The sequence below is a fragment of the Spermophilus citellus genome (assembly GCF_964194105.1).
Source record: "Spermophilus citellus genome assembly, chromosome: 9".
In the NCBI taxonomy this organism is placed as follows: Eukaryota; Metazoa; Chordata; class Mammalia; order Rodentia; family Sciuridae; genus Spermophilus; species Spermophilus citellus.
Window position 1 is genome coordinate 107,349,477 of NC_138191.1, and position 19,926 is coordinate 107,369,402.

A 19,926-nucleotide genomic window follows, 5' to 3' on the forward strand; every position below is an offset into this window, starting at 1 on the left:
CACAGCTGAGGCTGCGTTGCCTACTATCAACTAGTATATAATAAGTTTTCGTTAAATAGACCCAGTGAATTGATTGAAAAAAATGTTACCTTGGGCTAGACTCAGAGTCAGAGCCCGCGTTTAATACAATAGCTATTATTTCCTGTATCCTTGGATCATCCTTTCTAGTGATTGAGGAAGTAAGAGTTACCTATAAAAATTCAGTGCATCTAAAATGGGCCCCGTGGCTGCACACTTGTAATCCCAGAGACTCAGAGGCAAAGGCAGGAGTATCACAAGTTAGAGGCCAGCCTCAAGAATTCAGCAAGGCCCTAAAGCAATTTAGCCAGACCCTATCTCTATCTCTAAAATATAAAAAAGGGCTAGGGATATGGCTCAGTGGTTAAGCATCCCTGAGTTCAATCCCTGTTACCAAAAAAATAAAAGGATGTGGGATTAATGGGGCACAGTGGCACATGCCTGTAATCCCAGTGGCTTGGGAGGCTGAGGCAGGAGGATTACAAATTCAAAGCCAGTTGGATATATGACCCAGTGGTTAAGTTCCCCCCGGGTTCCATCCCTGGTACACCAAATAAATAAATAAATAAATAAATAAATAAAAAGGAATTATACAGGTTTTTTTAAAAAAAATTACTTAAATGTGATTACATTGTTTTTTCTTTTAAATAATAAAACTTAAAAATACCCATGATAATGGAAAAGAATGCTATATTAACCATATATATACTCTGAAGTAAAACCTAATTATATCATTGAACTTCACTGTACTGATCAATACAAATCATCTCAGGATATAAAAAAAAACTTGAGAAATCCATTTTTAGAAACTGTTTAATGAATTATCAGCAATTTTGAAGACTCCTGGCTGACATACAGTGAGGAATCTGGAATCTTCCATGTCATAGTCCACTTTAACGTTCAAGCTTTAAGTTAGCAGGTTTGATCATTATAGTGTTAGACACCAGCGATTTTATAGTTCTGACTTTTGGTCTTGTTTTTTTAGGCTGTGTGCTTCTTTCAGAAAAGCCATATTTATGTATCCAGTTTCAGAATTCTGTGAATATGAAAGAGACTCAGGGGACTTTGAAACTCCCGTTGCTGCTTCTGATTTATGTTCCTTAGTCCCTTGAAGATTTCCAATGGATTCTAACAGACGTGCTCCTGAAAAACTAAGAAAGAACATGAGTGAGGGCATTGTATGAATAGAATTGCCTGGTAGAAGTTTGGGGTTACAGGGATGTGGCTTCAATAATATTTCAGTTTTTTATAACTCTCAAGCACAAAGAAAAAAAAACAAATAAAATTTACCTTTAACCTATTCTTGTAGGTTACCTCCCATCTTACTTAAATAAGATTCTGTGGGGTATGAGGGTGAAGGGTTGGTGAGGGGACAAGGAGTTAGGAGAAGATTCACTTACTAATTGTAGAAAAATACTCTTCAATGCTATGCTTTCTCAAGACAGCAACTCAGAGCTAGTTAACAGCTATGCCTCTCGGCATGCAGATGACTCTATTGATTTTACTAACCTAGATCCTGGAAAAGGCAATATTTTCTTTAGTACATCAAGTCCAGGGATGTCACTAATTGTTGCTTCCTAAAAGGAAAGAATGGACTAATATTAAATATTATAATGATAAACCATTGGCAGTGTGATTCTAGAATTTATACATATGAATATATAATATAGCTATAATACCTGAATATACTACACACAACAAAAAGCATAAAAGGGTATAGAATGAAAAGTTGCTTGAACAACACTATCAGTAAGTCAGGCTCTCTCTCTCCCCCATATATAGTCTATATTGATTGCTATATATATTTATATAAACTATCTATATAATATATAGATTATATACATAGTCTATCTCTGTCTGCCTATCTTTCTAGTTTTTACACACATGATTTTATACATTCTGTCTTCATCTTTCTTCTTTTCTGTTCATATTTGGAGAACATATACAAGGGTCTTATTTTTTGTTGTTATAATAGCATTGTTGACAAATAAATCACATACCACAAAGTTCACCCTTTAAAAATGCTTGGAAGAGCTGGGTATGGTGGCACATGCCTGTAATCACAGCAATTTAGGAGCTGAGGCAGGAGGATTCCAACTTCAAAGCCAGCCTCAGCCACTTGGTGAGGCCCAAGCAACTTAGTGAGATCCTGTCTCAAAGCAAAAAATTTAAAATGGACTGGGGATGTAATTCAGTGGTAAGTCACTCTGGGTTCAATTCCCAGTAACCCCTCCCACAAAAAAAGCTTGATTCAGTGCTTTTCTATGTATTCACAGTTTTATGCAACCATCAACACTATCTGATTCCAGAACATTTTTATCACCCTCCAAAAAAGCCCCACACCCATGAGCAGTCACTTCCCATTCCTCTCTCCTGCCAATCACTAATATATTTGCTGACTTTATGGATTTTCTTATTCTGGACATTTCATATAAATGGGATCATATGATCCTATAATATGTACCCTTTTATATCTGGTTTCTTTCTTTCTTTTCTGGAACCAGAGATTGAACCCAGGGACACTTAACCACTGAGCCATATATCCAGCCCTTTTTACTTTTTTATTTTGAGACAGGATCTCACTAAGCTGCTTAGGGTCTTGCTAACTTACCTGGGCTGGCCTTGAACTTGTGATCCTCTTGCCTCCAGTCTCCCCAGTTGCAGAGATCACAGGTGTGCGCCTCTGCACCCAGCTGAAAATTCTACTTTTGATGAAATATTCAAAACAACTAGCATAGCTTAGAAGCAATTACCCTTTTGAGAGTAATGGTGCATTCTCAACAATAGTGCCCAACAAGCAGTATCTACTGTTAAGTATCCTGGGAAGGGATGTCTTACAAATGATACAAACCAGGGAAGGAAGAAAATAGCCTCTGCCTTGGATTCAGAATATAATTCTTCCTACTGAAGTCCCTCTTTCTAACCTGCTTATCATCCAGACTCTAGACCTTGTCTCATCCTGTATTACTTTCTGCCTCTCTCTAAACTTGGCTACTTGTCTGAATTTTTGGAACATAATTGCTTTTCTTGGACTAGGGTGCTCTGTTGTCTTGATTCTTTAATAGGCTAGTTTCACTTAACTTCTCTGAACTTAAGACTTGCTCACCTTTCTTTCCTAATGTGCTAGAGTAATACATTATGAACAAGGTTGCTGAGAATGAGGCATATATATGAAAACATTTAACGTTCATTCATTCTCAAATATCTGTGGAGCATCTATCTGCAGATACAGCAATATATGAACTACAGTTGTTGCTCTCTAGGATCTCACTGCAGAGTTAATGAGATAGAAAAGAAAAACAGCAATAACCACTATATAATATGTTAGAGAAGAAGCTCAGAGTCATACACGGATTGCTTTGGAATCACATCAGTGAGTTTTAAAGCTGACCCAATGAAGAGCAGAGTTGGTCAACAGCATTTGCAGGGTTTGCTAACCTGGTATATGTGTAGCCAAGGAGCCTCTTTGCTACAACCCACCATGAAGCCAAGAGCACAACTAGAGCTATATGAAGTTGAAGAGAAGAGAGGGTACAGCAAACTTAGCAACTAAACTTCAGATTAAGGACCCAAAAAAAAGTGCATATCTTACCTCTTTTCTACGAATCTGGATGTTCCATATAATGCGCTCTAAGAAGCTAACTTGCTGCATGAGCCGGAAATGATTTTCCTGTAATTGCTTATTTTCTTTATCCAGGAAAAGTGCTCTAACAACAGTATAAATCAGAGACATAGCTAGAAATGTCTTTTTCTTTCTTTCTTTTTTTTTGGGGGGGGGAGGGGCAGTACTGGGGATCAAACCTGGGATCTTTTGCATTCTCAGCATTTGCTCAACCACTAAGCTACCCACCCTCCCTAGAAATTCTGCATCATTTTTGAAAGCCCAAAACTATGTTCCACATCCCACTGTCTCTGGGTCTTGGACCAATGTCCAGAATTTAGACTAAGTTTGGCAGAATAATTCTTACCATATTATACAATCAACTAAAAAACAATAAGCTTCTGGTCTGTAAATGGTTATTAAATACACATGCATGAGTATATGAATTCCAGACCTTGAGAAATTTAAGGTATGACTCTAGGGGAAGGATTGAAACAAAAGACCATATCCCTTCAAATATCCTAACTACACAGCTTGCTTCTGGCTCTCATCTTACACTAATCTGATTCTGAGTTCTCATGGAGAAGTAGAAATAGTATTAGCAGCAGCAGCCACTTACTAGCTAGTCACCATGTACTTAGGCAATGTGACCTGCTCACACATTAAGCACTAAACATTTTTCACATATTAGCTCACTTAATCTTCAGAACAACCTCATAAAACATATATTGTTATGAAGCCTTTCTTATAGCTGAGAAAACTGAGGCTGAGAGAGAGAGGACAGGAACTTGGTTAAGAACATAAAAACAGAAATTTGTAGAACTGGGATGCTAAGCAGATCTTTAAGACTTCGAAGGAAGCCTGATCTCTTTTCCACTATCTTAGGCTCTCAGGTCTGCAGTTATTTGGGAGACTTGGCAGTATAATAGATTTGATAAGAGATTCATGTTTGATTTCTCGTTCTGCAACTTGTTATTTGAGTGACCCTTAGCAAATTATAAATCTGAGCCTCAGTTTCCCCATCTGTAAACTGACTTCAGAAACTATGACATAGTTTGAGATGGACAATGCTTTATCTGTATAAAAGGGGAAATACAAACAGTAAACGATAATCAGAGGCTTTCCACGTGTGCCCTAAGGAGCATGTGCCCAAAGTAGCTGACAGGTATGGTGCTGGAGTCTTGGGCCAGGCTGCCAAGGTTCACATGCTGCTTGACTACTAACCAGTCTAGGTGACTTCCCTGACCTCTGTGGAGCTTGGGTTCCTCATCCGTAAACTAAAGCTAATGTTACTACCTCCCTCCTGGGGTTAGTGTTAAGGTTAAATGAGTCCAGAGAGAGTGAGCTTAGAACAGTGTCTAGCATATAGTAAGTTCTCAATCATTGTAGTTCTCAAACATAATTGTCATAGATGACATTATCTGTTAAGATCAACCCATTCTCTTTGTTCTTGTTCTTGCTCTAAGAATATTTTTGACTGTAATTAAATTTTCCCATGGAGGAGAGAATGCTCGAGCCAGCTTGTATCTAAATTCTTTTCCTCTTTGAATATTTCTCATTAAAAATTAATGTCATATCCTGTGGGATTCATGCATTTATGTCCTTCCTATGAGCTTAATTTTCTGGTCTACTTTAATTCCATAGGTATCAAATGATAAAAAAGAAGCATTGACACACACAATGAGGCTGGCCAGAATGCACATATCTGGGTCCTCTGTGAGAGAGCCTATATGAATGGCTGGCCCGCCTGGTCCATGATATTCTTTCTAATTTCACAAGTTCTGCTGCTTGCATGATCTGCCGAAAACAGCAGACATCAGAGGAAGAGTTATAGGATAAGCCACAAACTCAAAGGACAGCCTGTGCAACCATTTCTTTGTTGAAGGAGAAACAACCTCTTAGCGGAGTCTACTGGCTGCCCAGTGGGATTGCACCTACTTGCTCTTGACTGATGAGATTATTTGTTTGTTGTTGCGGATTATTTCTTCTTGGTCCATGACTTGCTTCAGAAGCTCCCTTTTTTCTATGATCAGATTATCATTTTGGACGGTGATCTGGGCCTGGAATGCCTTCTCCTAGGGATTCACAGCAAGAGAAAGAGTTAAAGAACTTCCGCCTGTTTCTAAATCCTAACAACAAACTTCTCTTGTTTACTCTCTTTCCTGTCCTCTAGTCTGTTTCTGTTTGGTGACATGGTCATTCATTATAGCTAGATATTCTTCTATTTATTTTATATGTGATGTATTTTTGTTTGGAGGTTTAATCATTCTTTTGCAGTAACATTAAGAAGATCTGAACCTCAACTTCTCCTAAAATCCCAGTGCTCTTACCTGTATTATCTTTGCCCTCTCTTAGATGTATTCTAATTACATAGGGATCAAAAACCTCCAACAAATATGACTGAATTTTTTTGAAGCTCCATATTTAAATTTTCCCCATTTAATACATGTCCATCTGCATTGTAGTTGTATTCCTTTAAAGGCAGAGGGAGGAAGATGGGAATTTAGCCATCTGGTCAGGCAGAGTCAGGATCCCAGCTGGCATGGCAAGCCATGCCTGACAGCCAAGAGTGGAGCCTACTGCCGCAGGAATGATGCTGAAATGCCTTCAAGCCCAACACCATGTTTCACTTTCTACTAGTGATTTTCTTCTAAGGCAAGAGGTACTGAAGTTATGGCTAAAATGGTAAAGGAGTACATTTGGTGAAAAAACACTAATATTCCCCCATAGCTGAAAGAGTTCATAGATAGGTATTGGTAAATATAGAATTGTTGGTCTCACTTCACGGATGACCTGCAAATTGTAACAGGGAAGTACTTTCATCTTTCCAATTTTTGTTCCTCACCTGCCAGTGATGGGAACAAGTGGGGAAGGCAGAATAACAACATTGGGCAAGTGGGTGAATCATAGGGTTAAGAGAGGCAACTTTGGGGCTGGGATGATAGAGCGCTCGTCTAGCATGCACGAGGCACTGGGTTCGATCCTCAGCACCACATAAATGTAAAATAAAGATATTGTGTCCACCTAAAGCTAAAAAATAAATATTAAAAAAGAGGGGCAAGTTTTTGCTTCTTTTCAATAAGATACTAATAAGGGCTGGGGATGTAGCTCAGTGGTAGAGTGCTTACCTAGCACCAGGCCTGCCCTGGGTTCAGTCCCCAGTATCTACCACACACAGACACACACACACTCACACACACAGTAAGTTCTAAATAAGATACTTTTTAAAAATTGGTTGTTCACAACATTACAAAGCTCTTGACATATCATATTTCATACATTAGAATCAAGTGGGTTATGAACTCCCATTTTTACCCCAAATACAGATTGCAGAATCACATCGGTTACACATCACATTTTTACATACTGCCATATTAGTGACTGTTGTATTCTGCTACCTTTCCTATCCTCTACTATACCCCCTCCCCTCCCCTCCCATCTTCTCTCTCTACCCCATCTACTGTAATTCATTTCCCTCCATGTTTGTTATCTCATTCCCCTCATAACCTCTTATATGTAATTTTGTATAACAATGAGGGTCTCCCTCCATTTCCATGCAATTTCCCTTTTAAGATACTAGTGTTGATTGCTCAAGAAAAGACTGTCCATTTATTATTTAAGATATGAAAGGAAGGAGGTTAGATTATGTTCTGAAACAAACCATTCTGCATTTTAAAGTCCTTCTCCAGGACCATTCAATGCCTAATAATACCTCACTTGTTATTATTTAAAGATATTTAATACATGTCCATCTGCATTGTAGTTGTTTTGATAAGGGTTGAGAATAGAAGCAGCCATAGACAATATACCCTATCCTGTAATAAATGAATTAGAAAGGATATTAGATGGGGACATTTACCCTGTCCTTAGGAAACGCCACATATTTTTTGTGGTGAAAGAGTTCATAGATAGGTATTGGTAAATATAGATTTTTTTTTAAAAAAAAATAGGGATTCCTGCTATGGTGATAAGGTAAAATATTGGGGTAAATCTGGTTTGGATGGGTACAACAATTAGAGGACTCAGTTGGCTTGCTGCATATTGAGAAGGCCGAAGAGATGAAGCCAAAAAAAGAGACATTTATTTTTGGAGACGCAGAAGGTAAACCTAATGTTTTTATCCTCAGGGCTCTGATCTGTTGGTCTGAAAATAGGTTAAAATCAAAAGTCCCAGGTTTATAGTACTGTTGTATTAAAAACGCTCACATCAGTCTTCACTGAACTTTTTTTTTTTTTTTTTTTTTTTTGGTACCAGGAATTAAACCCATGAGTGCTTAACCAGTGAACCCTGAACTTTTTGATATTCTATTTAGAGACAGGGTCTCGCTAAATTGCTTAGGGCCTCACTAAGTTGCTGAGGCTGGCTTTGAACATATAATCCTCCTGCCTCAGTCTCCTGAGCCACTGGGATTACAGGCCTGTGCCATGAACTATTTTTAATTCTAACAATTTGTCTTGTGAACTATATATCCACCCATTAATATGATTCTTAGAGATCATACCCCAAGAAAAGGGAAAATAATAATAATAATAATATCAATGAAAATTTTAATATAAACCACGTTAGGAATTTTATGTTTACATATGAGGTGGAGATTCCATGTTACCGATAAAGGAAATGATACACAGAAATTGGTCCAAAGTCAAAGAACTAAAAGTCAGAGCTAGAATTTGAATCCATGTCTGTTCTAAAGCTAAAGCCCACAGAACTCTTTAATGGTGTGAACAAAAGACCAAAATACTTTCTTAGCCCTCCTTATTTGCAATTTGCAGTATATTTCCTGGAGACCTAGTCAGTGCATTAGCTTTCTAGGCCTGGCATGTCAAATTACCACAAACTGAGTGCTTAAAACAACAGAAATTAATTTTCTTACAGTTCTGGAGGGCTGCAAGTCTGAAATTAAGATGTTAGCAGGGTTAATTCTTTCTAAAAGCTCACATGTAGTGTTTTTTTGGTTGGCTGATTTTTCCTTGCAATACTGAGAATCAAACCCAGGGCCTTTGGTAGGCAATTGCTCTACTGCTGAGACACACCCTCAGCCCTCAGAGGAAGCTTCTGTTCCCTGCTTTTCTCCTGGTTTTGAGTGGTAGCCAGCACAGCTCAGTGTTTCTTGTTTTAGTTACATCATTCCAAACTTTGTCCCCATCACCACCAATGTTCTTCCCCTGTCTTCCCTTCTTCTTATAAGAGAACCAGTCAGATTGGATTTAGTATTCACCCTATCCCAGGATAACCTCATTTTAACTAATTACATCTGTAAACATCCTGTTTCCAAATAAGGTCACAATCTGATGTTTTGGGTAGACATGAATTCTGGGGAACACTATTCAACCCAGTACAGTCAGGAAGAAAGGAAGCAAATCTGCTGAAAGCTGTTTTACATATAAGCATAGAAGTAGAGGCAGGTAGTACAAGAAAGCATTGGTCTTCGGGCACAGTGGCACATCCCTGCAATCTGTTATTTGGAAGTCCAAAAGTTCAAGGTGAGCTACTTTAGGTCAAATCTGACACAAGTTAGACACCAAAATCAATAATGATAGTAACAGATTATAACTCAACAAATAAAATGAGAATCCAGGCGTCCATATTAACAAATAAATGACTATGTAAACCAGGTGTAGTGGTCCACACCAGTAATTCCAGCTACTCAGCAGGCTGAGGCAGAAGGACTGAAAAGTTCAAGGTCAGCCTTGGCAATTTAGCAAGACCCTACCTAAAAATAAAAATATAAAGGGTCAGGGATATAGCTGCGTGGTAGAGTGCCCCTGGACTCAATCTCCAGTACTACAGAGAGAGAAAAAAAAAGTTGTACTGTGTGTAGTCTAGAGGTTCTTTTTTTTTTTTTTTAATTTTACCTTCATTTACTTCTCTTTATTTTATTTTTATGTGGTGCTGAGGATTGAACCCAGTGCCTCATGCATGCCAGGCGAGCACTCTTCCACCCCAGTCCCAGTCTAGGGATTCTTGACCCAAGTCCCATGGTAGTGAATGAATATCTGAAATTACATAAATTGTTTTGGTATCTTTGGCATCAGAGATACAAAAAAATTTAGGTGGGGATATAAATGAGTATTTTAGCAGAAAAAGAATTTTCAAAATTCTTTTTTTTTTTTTGATCCCGGGGTTTGAACCCAAGGGTGCTTTACCACTGAACTACATCCCCAGACCTTTTTCTTATTTTTTATTTTTTATGTTGCTAAATTGCTTAGGCTAGCCTTGAACTTGCAATCCTGCTGCCTCACTCCTGAGCTGCTGGGATTATAAGCCTATGCCACCATGCTTGGAAGTTGCTCTCCATTTTTAATTTATGTAGCTTAAACATCTCAAGACTATTCTGCATGCAATTCCACTTGTCTTGTCCAATTTCTTTCTTATCCATACGCCCATAAGTCACAAGACCAATAAGACAAGGATAAAGAAATCAGGGATATTTAGAAAAAGCTTGAAGGTGCTAATCAAGAACTGATAAAGAAATCAGGATTACCTGTTTTCAATGCCATTAAAACTGACACTGAGGCTTGAGACAAAACATGGGGGACTTAAAACATGAATGAGTTAGTCAATGAGGGTAGTTTGGAAGTCTTTGCTGAAGAGTATTTAAGAAAAGATATTTTCGTTTGAAGGCAAGACAAGCATAAATTGGCAGTGCAGACTATTTTCAGTGTTCAATTTAGTTTAGCAACACTATGAGTCTTAGATACTGTTTGGCAGGACTTAAATAATTACTTACATGGAAAAATGATGACATAAAAAGAAAACGAGGGCTCTGAAGAGTCCACAAATTAATTTACAAATGAGTGGGCATTCTCTAAATGGCTAACCACCAGTGTCATCATATACTTTTCTCTCTTTCTCACCGTCTCAATTTTTTGTTGCAGGAGTCCAGCTTCTTCTTCAAGTTGTTTAATTCTCTTATTTCGTATTTCTACTTCATGAACTAGATGATCCTTGATCTTTCGAAGCTTGGCTTTGTGGTGATGTTTCTCAGAGTGGTTTCTATAAAAGTAAATTTGAGTATAGGCATTCCTGAACATAGTGAAAATTGATTCTGTCTCCTCAATATGTAACTTTCTTGGGTTTACTCTGGATTATGTCAAGGGTCTGGCACCAGGCCTGGATTCTTAACCTGCTGCACATCTTCTAACCCCTCTGTAGGGGAATGACCCAGGGACAACCCACTGTATAACAAAGATGTAGTCATCCCCATGGAATCAAGTCTCTGGCTTACCTTGGTTAGAACTGATAAGTGTATAGTTTTAGCATTTAAGTTTAACTTAGGAAGCTTCTTGATTTCAGACCCCTGACAACTAAATTCTGAATCCCATTCCACTAATTAGGTTACTGATTTAAAATTTCCCAGTTCATGGCTATCACCTTGAACAGTGATAAGATCTAATAAAGTGAAATAAAGATCTATAAAAAATAACTGGGCCTGTTCTCTGTTTTTGTATTGAATCTGGACTTCTAAATACCAATTCTATGGAATGGTTCCTACTCAGGACTCTGTATCTGATTCTGACGTGAATCTAAATCACTGTCAGGAACACATGAAGAAATGCTTAGTATCATTAACCAGTAAGGAATACAAATCAAAATCACAAGGAAATAGAACTGCATATCCACCAGGAAGACTATAATCAAAATGAGAATAACAAATTCTGGCAAGGCTGTGGAGAAACTGGAAACGCTCATATACTAAAGGCAGGAATGTAAAATGGTACAGCCTCTTTGGAAAACAACCAGACAGTTCTTCAAATAATTAAACATAGAATTATCATGTGATACACAGGCTATACTCCTAGGTACACACTCAAGAAAAATGAAAAACGTTCATTGACACAAAAACCTAAACACAAGTGTTCATAGCAATATTATTCATAAGTGCCAAAAGGCAGAAACAACCCCATGTTCCATCAATTGATGAATGGATAAACAAATTAAAGAATGACTACACAATGGGCTATCTTTCAGACATAAAAAGGATTGTACTGACACATGTTACAACATGGATGAACCTTGAAAGCATCATAGTAAGGGTAAGAAGCCAGGAGCCAGTCGGGTGCAGTGGGGCATGCCTATAATCCCAGCACTCCAGAGGCTGAGTGAGGAGAATTGCAGATTTAAGGCCAGCCTGGGAAATTTAGTGAGAACCTGTTTAAAAGTAAAAACAAAAAATTTAACAGACAGGGATGTAGCTCAGTGGTAAAGTGCCCCTGGGTTTAATCCTCAGTACTGGGGGAAATAAATGTCACAAAAGACCACATATTATGTGATTCCATTTATATGAAATGTGCATACTGGGGAAATAGAAGATGTGAGTAGATTATAACCCAGCTTGGTGGTCCATGCCTGTAATCCTATTGGGAGGCTGACATATAAGGATCATAAATTCTAGGACAATTTAGATCTTATCTTGAAATAAAATAAAGGGCTGGGGAGGTAGCTCAGTAGTAGAGTGCTTGTGTAGCATGCTCAAGGCTGCATTTTTCAATCCCTTCAATTGAAGGAAGGGAGGGAGGAAAAGATTAGTGATTGCCTAGGGGTGGGGTTGGGGAGGAAAATCAAGGATAGGCTACAGGATTTGGGGGGGGGGCTACCTATGATTGAACTCAGGAGCACTGAGCCCAATTTTTGTAGAGATATACATGAGGGTTTATTTGTCAGAGAGAGAGGCAAAACAGGCTTAAGTTCTGGGAGTTTTATAGGAGAGGCTCAGGCTGGGTCCTTATGTGGGTAGTTAATGGTTGGGTTGGTGTGAGGGAGTGGTGAGCCTTTCTCAGAAACACCCTTGGGCAGGAAAGCAAAACTTTTTCCTTAAAATGGTGTCTGTCACTTAAGATGGCCATCCAGATGCTAAGCAAGGACCTTATATTCCCCCCTTTTTTATTTTTATTGGGCCACTTAGGGAACAGGGACATAGGTCAATCTTCTATAACTTCTTTCTGCTGGGAAGGGGCTATTTTGAATCCCTCATTAGGGGCCTGGGATGTCATTAGAACGATGATGGAGGTTGAGTGGTGGTGGAATGCTGTCCCTGGTGCCCCAATGTTTAGTGACGGATTGGTATTTCTGTAACAAAAGCCGGTTTATAGTTTGATTAGAGATTTTTGGATCTAGTCTTGAGCCAATCTAATGACGCAGGAGTCAAGCATCAACAGAAAGCCTATGGGGTCAGGAAGGGAAGTGCCCACTGGAGAAGGGGGTTACTTAGCTGCCATCCTTCAGTAGAGGAGAGCTGTTGTTTCCAATGTTCAAGGTCCTGTTGCAGTTGTTTTATCTTGTCCTTTACTATAACAGATTGACATAAAAATAGCATTCCTTCTCTAGGTACAGCTAAAGTCTGCCTTTTTCAGCTGTAAAAAGATCAAGGCCCCTTTAGCTGTGAAACCACACCAGCTAAAGAACCAAGCTGAGATAGTATGGTTTGTAGGGTTTGAGCAAGTTGCTGTAAGTCTCCTAGAAACTGGAATGGTAACTCCTGGTAATGGTACCCCTGGGAGGTGAGTGCAGAATGACGGAGGAGGGCAAAAGTGAAAAAGGGAAGGATGGTACCCATGGTTCTGCAGTGTCCTCGTGGTCCTCAGAAACCAAAAGAAGATTGGGGTTCTGGCCTTGGAGAAACCCAGCTTGAGAGGGCCTGTGGGTGTCACTGTATAAAAAGGGGGAGAAAACCATTTAAAATGGGAGTTATGAACCCAATATGGGATGCCCTCAAGGCGGTACTGCTGGGGAAGTGGTAAGAATGACCTGGTAGGGTCCAGTCCATTTTGCAGAGTTGAGAGGAGGAGGGGAGCCTGTGGAGGAGGTTAAAAAATACCAGGTTGTCAGGAGACAGAGTGGGAGAAGGGGAAGAGGCAGAACTAGGCTTTGTCAGAACAGCACTGTTGTATTGCCAAAGAAGTTGTATTGTATTGCCAAAGAAGGGATAGTGGGGGATAGGAAAGGTAGCAGAATACAACAATTACTAATAGGGCATTATGTAAAATTGTGGATGTGTAACCGACGTGATTCTGCAATCTGCATTTGGGGTAAAATTGGGGGTTCATAACCCACTTCAATCTAATGTATGAAATATGATATGTCAAGAGCTTTGTAAAGTTGTGAACAACCAATAAAAAAAAAAGAAGTTTCCTGATGTATGCAAGAAGGGGCCAGCAAAGATGAGGAGCAAGGGGTAGTGGAGAATCAGAGGGTGGTGAGCTGAGCAGGGAGATAGGCCATCCATATTGAAGCTCAAAAGGGGAGATGTTGGGTGGCTTCTTTGGGAGGGCTTGAACCTAAGAAGGGCCAAGGGAAGAAGTTTAGTCCAATCTAAATGTAATTCAAGGGAAGTTAAGAAGTTTCCAGGTTCCTGAAGACTGACCTCAAAGGAAGGACTGCAAAGAAGGAGGTCATCAACATACTGTAGCACCACAGCCTGAGTGAGATGTATGGATGCTAGATCCTTAGCCAAGGCCTGTCAGAAGATATGAGGGCTGTCTCAGAACATGTCCATGTAAAGGTGAAAATGTCTCGAGAGAATGGAGAAGAATAGAGAAGAAGGCATCTTTCAGGTCTAGTACTGAGAAGTAAGAGGTCCTGGAAGGAATGGTGGTGGTGAGAAGGGTATAAGGATAGGTTACCATGGGATGGATTGGGATGATCGCAGAGTTGATGGAATGGAGGTCTTGGACAAAGTGGTAGGAGCCATTAGGATTTTTTACTACCAAGTTGGGGGTGTTATAAGGGGAATGAGTAGGTCTAAGGAATCCCTTTCGCAAAGTGTCTTGAATGATAGGCTGTAAGCCTAGGAATTTTTTGACAGAAGAGCGGGTATTCTAATTGGGCCAGAAAATGGAGGGGATCTTTGAGATGGATGTGAATGGGCTCATGGTGTGAGGCGATAGAAGGACTTGAAACATCCCAGACAGTAGGGCCCACCTTGGAAGGGGGTAATGGGAAGGCACTGGCAGAGGGAATAAGGGATGGTCCTAAGGAAAGGGTAAGGATCAGGGAAGCAGCAGGTGAGTTTGGATGGAAGCATATATGAGGGGAGAAGGAAAGCGTAGCCCCCAACTTTGTGAGGGAACAGGGCACTGTGGAATGACCAAAAAGGAGTAAGAATTAGAGAACCAAAAGCACAACAAGGCTAGGTGTCTGTAAGGGTTGGTAGGTTTTCCCTCTCCCCTGACAATAAAGGTCATAGAACGTGGGCTGGGGATGTGGCTCAAGCGGTAGCGCGCTCGCCTGGCATGCGTGTGGCCCGGGTTCGATCCTCAGCACCACATACAAACAAAGATGTTGTGTCCGCCGAGAACTAAAAAAAAATATTAAAAATTCTCTCTCCTCCCTCTCTCTCTCTCTCTCTCTCTCTCTCTCTCTCTCTCTCTCCCCCCTCTCTCACTCTCTCTTTAAAAAAAAAAAAAAAAAGGTCATAGAACGAGTAGTAGGCCCCCAGAAGTCCTTGAGGACTGAATAGGTAGCCCCGTTGTCTAGGAGGAAGGAGACAGGCCTACTTGAGATACGCAGTTACCCGTGGGTTCCCGCAGAGTGATGGTAGTGGCCTGGTGATGGGGACCTGGGCCTCTTTAGTCTTCTGCAGCCAGTCCTAAGAGTTGGAAGGGGGAACCAGAAGGGCCAGATGGCCAGGGGCCACTGTAAGCTCAGGACAGTCAATGGCCCAGTGTCCCTTCTGGTGGCATTTAGGACAAGGGCCCAGAGGCTTGTGAGGCTTCAGACATATACAAGCCCGGTGACCCATCTGACCACATTTATTTTTATTTTTTTTTTAAAGAGAGAGTGAGAGAGGGAGAGAGAGAAAGAGAGAGAGAGAATTTTAATATTTATTTTTTAGTTATTGGCGGACACAACATCTTTGTTTGTATGTGGTGCTGAGAATCGAACCCGGGCCGCACGCATGCCAGGCGAGCGCGCTACCGCTTGAGCCACATCCCCAGCCCCTCACATTTAAAATAGGGTCTAGGCGGTCCCGAGGGACCCTTCCATGGGCCAGTGGAACCAGGGACAGATGTTGAGGCCGGACAGTCAGCTTGAGCGAGCATCTGGTATTTCTGCTTCTGGGCCTTCTTGTCTCTACCGTTATACACCTTAAAGGCCACTTCCAGAACCTCATCTTGGGGAGCTAGGGGGCCCCTCTCAAAGTGCCTTAGTTTGGCCTTAATATTGGGGAAACTCTGGGAGAAAAAGTAGGTCATTAGTAGTTGTCTCTCGTCTGGAGTCTCAGGGTCCATATTAGTATATTGTAATAAAGCCTCGGTCAGGTGGTCAAAAATGTCAAAGGGTTTTCATTTGTATCTTGGAAGGTTTCCTGGAGCTTTTCATAATTGATAGCCTTTGGGCTGCCTTTCTAAGTCCTGCCATGAGGCAAGTAATGAATTGGTTTCTACTAGTTACTCCTCTAGGCAAATTATAATCCCAATTGGGGTCCCGATCAGGGACTGCTTCAGTGCCATTGGATGGGCAGGGGAGGTCAACATAATTTCTAGCTTGCTCCCAAACTCGCCTGAGCTCCTTGGGCAGGAGGATGTTAGACAAGATCATATGGACATTGAGGAAGGTCAAATTATATGACTGAGTCAGATATTGAAACTCTTTGATATATGTGGTGGGACTTGAAGTATCAGACCCAAGCCACTTTTCTATCTGTGAACCATCTGACAAAGAGAAAGGCACATGAATCTGGATTACACCATCTACCCCAGCCACTTTAGAGGACACAGAGATGTGAGTTGGGCAGTGGCAGCCCATGAGCGTGTAGCAGGAGGAAAGAAGGGCGGAGGGGCCAAGGGAACAGTTGCTGCATGGCTTCATTAGAAAGAGAATTGTGATATGGCTGGGGCTCATCCACTGGGTCGAAGGAGAAGGAGTCCTGGGTAGGATCTTTTGTCCCTTTAGAAGCAGGTGTAGGGGAGGTGAGAGCTAAAAGGACTTGTGTGGGAGAGCAATGTTGTAGAGAGAGGGCTTAGAATGTACAGAGGAGAAGGCCTGAATCTATAATATCTCTTTTCATTTCCTGAACACTCACAATAGTTGAAAAGATTTCTGATAAAATTGGGATCTAGAGCACCATTAAGCGGCCATTTAGAGTCTTATCCAAAGGATAGTGAGGCCATCTGATTGCACAAGTGGATAAGTTTTGGGGGGTTAGGTCTGGGATGAGAGAGACCCTAGGTTATCCAGGAGGCAGCCTAGGGGACTATGGGAGAGAGTGGATGAGGAGCTTCCCATGGGGAGACATGGGAGGTAAGTTTAAAGGTGAGCGTCCCCCAGTTTCTAATATCACCTAGTAGAGAGGATGGTTACGCTTAGGAGGTTGTCACCACTTCTGGGTAAGCGTTGGGGCAGGAGCCCATAGAGGCACCTGGGTGCCTGGCCAGGACTACAGAGTAGGGGCAGAAGCCCATAGAAGGGGCAAAAGCCTGTAGAGATTAACCCAAGGCCGAGATTTAGTCTCACCAGGAACAACTCCCAATCATTCTCGGTGTTTTTTTTTATCAAAACCCAGGACCCAGATAAAAGACCAACTATAGACTCGGTTGACAGTAAGGATCAGCCAAAGCTGTGAAAGCTGTGGCTGGGGCTGCCCCAACCACACGGTAACCCTTAGAGTGCCAGACGATCAACAGTCACTTTCAGGGACCCGAGGTTGTTTAGGTCCACCGGAGACAGGGGTCTTACCTGAAATGTCCCATGGTGGGTGCAGAGAGGTGTTTGGCAGAATGGAGGGCCTGGTCCTACAATGGAATCTGGATTTAGACCCAGGGACACTCAGTGAACCTTGAAGAGGGAAGTGGGCACACCAGAGAACCCAATCCTGGGTTTTGGCACCAAAATGAAGGGGAAGTGAGGAACGAGAGATGGGTAAGTCAAAAATCAAAGATGAAGACCAGGCAGAGATACACACAAGAGTTTGTCAGAGCTGACAAATAAAGGCCATCTCTCTATAGGAGAGAGAGGCAAAACAGGCTGGGGTTCTGGGACTTTTATGGGGGAGGCTTAGGAATCAGATGGGGCGGGTTCTAATGCAGATGGTTAAGGGTTGGGTTGGTGTGAGGGAGTGGTGAGCCTTTCTCAGAAACACCCTTGGGCAGGAAAGCAAAACTTTTTCCTTAAAATGGTGTCTGTCACTTAAGATGGCCATCCAGATATTAAGGACCTCTGGTGTTTCCTTAGAGAAAGCCCCAGGCACATTTGGGAAGGACTTCCTCGACACTTTGTTTCACTCTAAGGTGTAGTTACCACCTTTTATCTTTCCTGCAGATAATCTCCATGTTTAGCTAGGTGTCCACAGAGATCCCTTGATCTCAAAATGGGGAGGGCGGGTCCTAGAGGAATTGAGGCTGGGCTTGTGAGGCAGATGTGTCCTACTGCATGTTTCTGGGAAAGGGTGAGAACCACTGGAGAAACCACCTCCCTTTGCCCTGGGGTGGGGGAACCACCTGCTGAATGTAGCTGCATTATCTGCAGCTGTAGCCGCATTATCTGTACCTGCAGTCACTGCCTGGTAACCATGATCTCGCCACGCCCTTAATGGAGGTTCTGAGCAGCTGCATCAACCTCAATCATCATCTTCCTCTACATCTCTTACTATATAAGGAAAAGAGTTGTCTAAAGATTTGTCAGGTTTTCTGTTATCTATGGTCAAATGTGTCAGGCAGCTTCCCCTTCCCCTTCCCTTTCCCTTCCTCTTCCCCCTTCCCATCCCATGGGAGCCATGGGCGGGAACTTTTCACCTGGTTGAAGAGACACAACAAGCTAACACGGTAGTAACAACTTAGTTGGCCTAGGCCCTCCTACCTCTAGTGACCTATATAGGTATTGTTCTCGCCTGAAGCACAGGCAACTTCCTGGCCCTCTTCCTTTGGCAGACCAGCCCATCCCTTCCCCCAAAACTCCTTTTGGTGCCTTATTCTTGTCCCTCGGTTCCTGGCCTCATGTGCCCTTTTCTGCTTTACAAAATGTATCCTGATGTCTTAGAAAAACTCCTCTATAGTCCCTGACTTCCCTGAATGTCTAGACATTTGGATAACACCTTAAGGTGTTTAAGGAATGAGGAACTGAATCTTTCCTCAGCCACTATAGGCACTTAAGGGCACGGCCATTCAGGCCTGTGATCCATATAAGTGCGTGATCTTACCTGGGATTCTGACACACAGGAGGCAGTCCAGGTACACTAAAGGGAAGTCCCAGATGCTCTGGGATTCTCACAAGACATTTCATGTGATTTTAGAGCAAAATGATGGTGAATCTCTCCTCAATCTAAGAATCAGAAGATAGAGACTGTGCAGGACTGAGTTAAGGTGGTGGTTTTAGGGTGAAACCCTGCATACTCTCAAGAAACGACTGGCTCTTGATGGCTTCTGGGAGATGACTTCTACACCCTTGGAATATTCTGAGACCTTGGCCTTGCCAGGTAGTTTATGCTAACAATGGAATTTATGGTGAATGCATTTTTATTCACTTAGGGCTTTGGGTCACAGCAGGAGGGATGGTTGGTAACTAGTAGTTTAGATCAATTACTGGGTCTCCACATCTTTGTCACCTCCCCAACCCCAGTCCATGACCATCATGATTCAGGTGAGTCTTTGATTGGGAATACCTTTTTTTTTTTCTTTTGAGAGGGCCTTGCTATGTTACTCAGGCTGTTTTTGAACTCCTATATTTAAGTGATCCTCCTGCCTCAGCCTCCTGTGATGCTGGGGAAAAAAGCACTGTCTCTTTATCTGCAGTACCCTCTGGAAGAAAGCTAACTGGAAGCTTATTTTAATTTTGTTACTCCTGGATTTGCTCTAGACCTTTTTCTTATGTTGTTTGAAATCTGCATACTATAATAAACCCTGGCCATGAACACAACAGCTTTTCTAAATTTTGTGAGTTGTTACAAGGAGTCTGCAGAGACCAATCTGGCTCTAACCGTGGCCACTTTGCAACATTAGGGGTTGTCTTTTGTTGGATGTTTTCCCTTCCTTTGCCTGGCATTCTAAGTTCTAAAGAAAAGTTGCACCTAAAATGATTAAGGTGTACAGAATTCACAACATCTGATGACCTTCAGTTAACATCAGAATGTGTAACATCCTTCCTTATTCTTTAGTCCTGTGCATCAACTAACACAAAACTTGTACATTGCTGTGAAGTTTAACTCACCAAAAACATGTCTGTCTAAAGAATTACAGAAAGTAGTGCCCCCACCCCGTTATGTTCAATTGAAATTTTCCAACCAAGAAAAAAAGAAAGAAAGAAAAAAATACTTGTCCTGGATGTGGGAAGTCTCTGCCCTACACATGGTCTTCTGCCCATTGCCCCTGCAC

At 41.5% G+C, this 19,926-nt stretch overlaps 1 protein-coding gene across 1 annotated transcript in view; it reads right to left on the minus strand.

The window, feature by feature from the left end:
* Positions 1–734: 734 nt before the first annotated feature.
* The window catches only part of CCDC30 (coiled-coil domain containing 30), a gene marked incomplete at its 5' end in the record, with an annotated part of 126,155 nt that continues 106,963 nt past the window's right edge, over positions 735–19,926 (minus strand). The window contains 5 exons of the mRNA XM_081307518.1: positions 735–1,169; positions 1,528–1,595; positions 3,611–3,725; positions 5,558–5,694; positions 10,477–10,615. Of these exons, the coding sequence (XP_081163644.1) occupies positions 971–1,169; positions 1,528–1,595; positions 3,611–3,725; positions 5,558–5,694; positions 10,477–10,615 (658 nt within the window). The 3' untranslated portion in view covers positions 735–970. The remainder of the gene's footprint in view (positions 1,170–1,527; positions 1,596–3,610; positions 3,726–5,557; positions 5,695–10,476; positions 10,616–19,926) is intronic.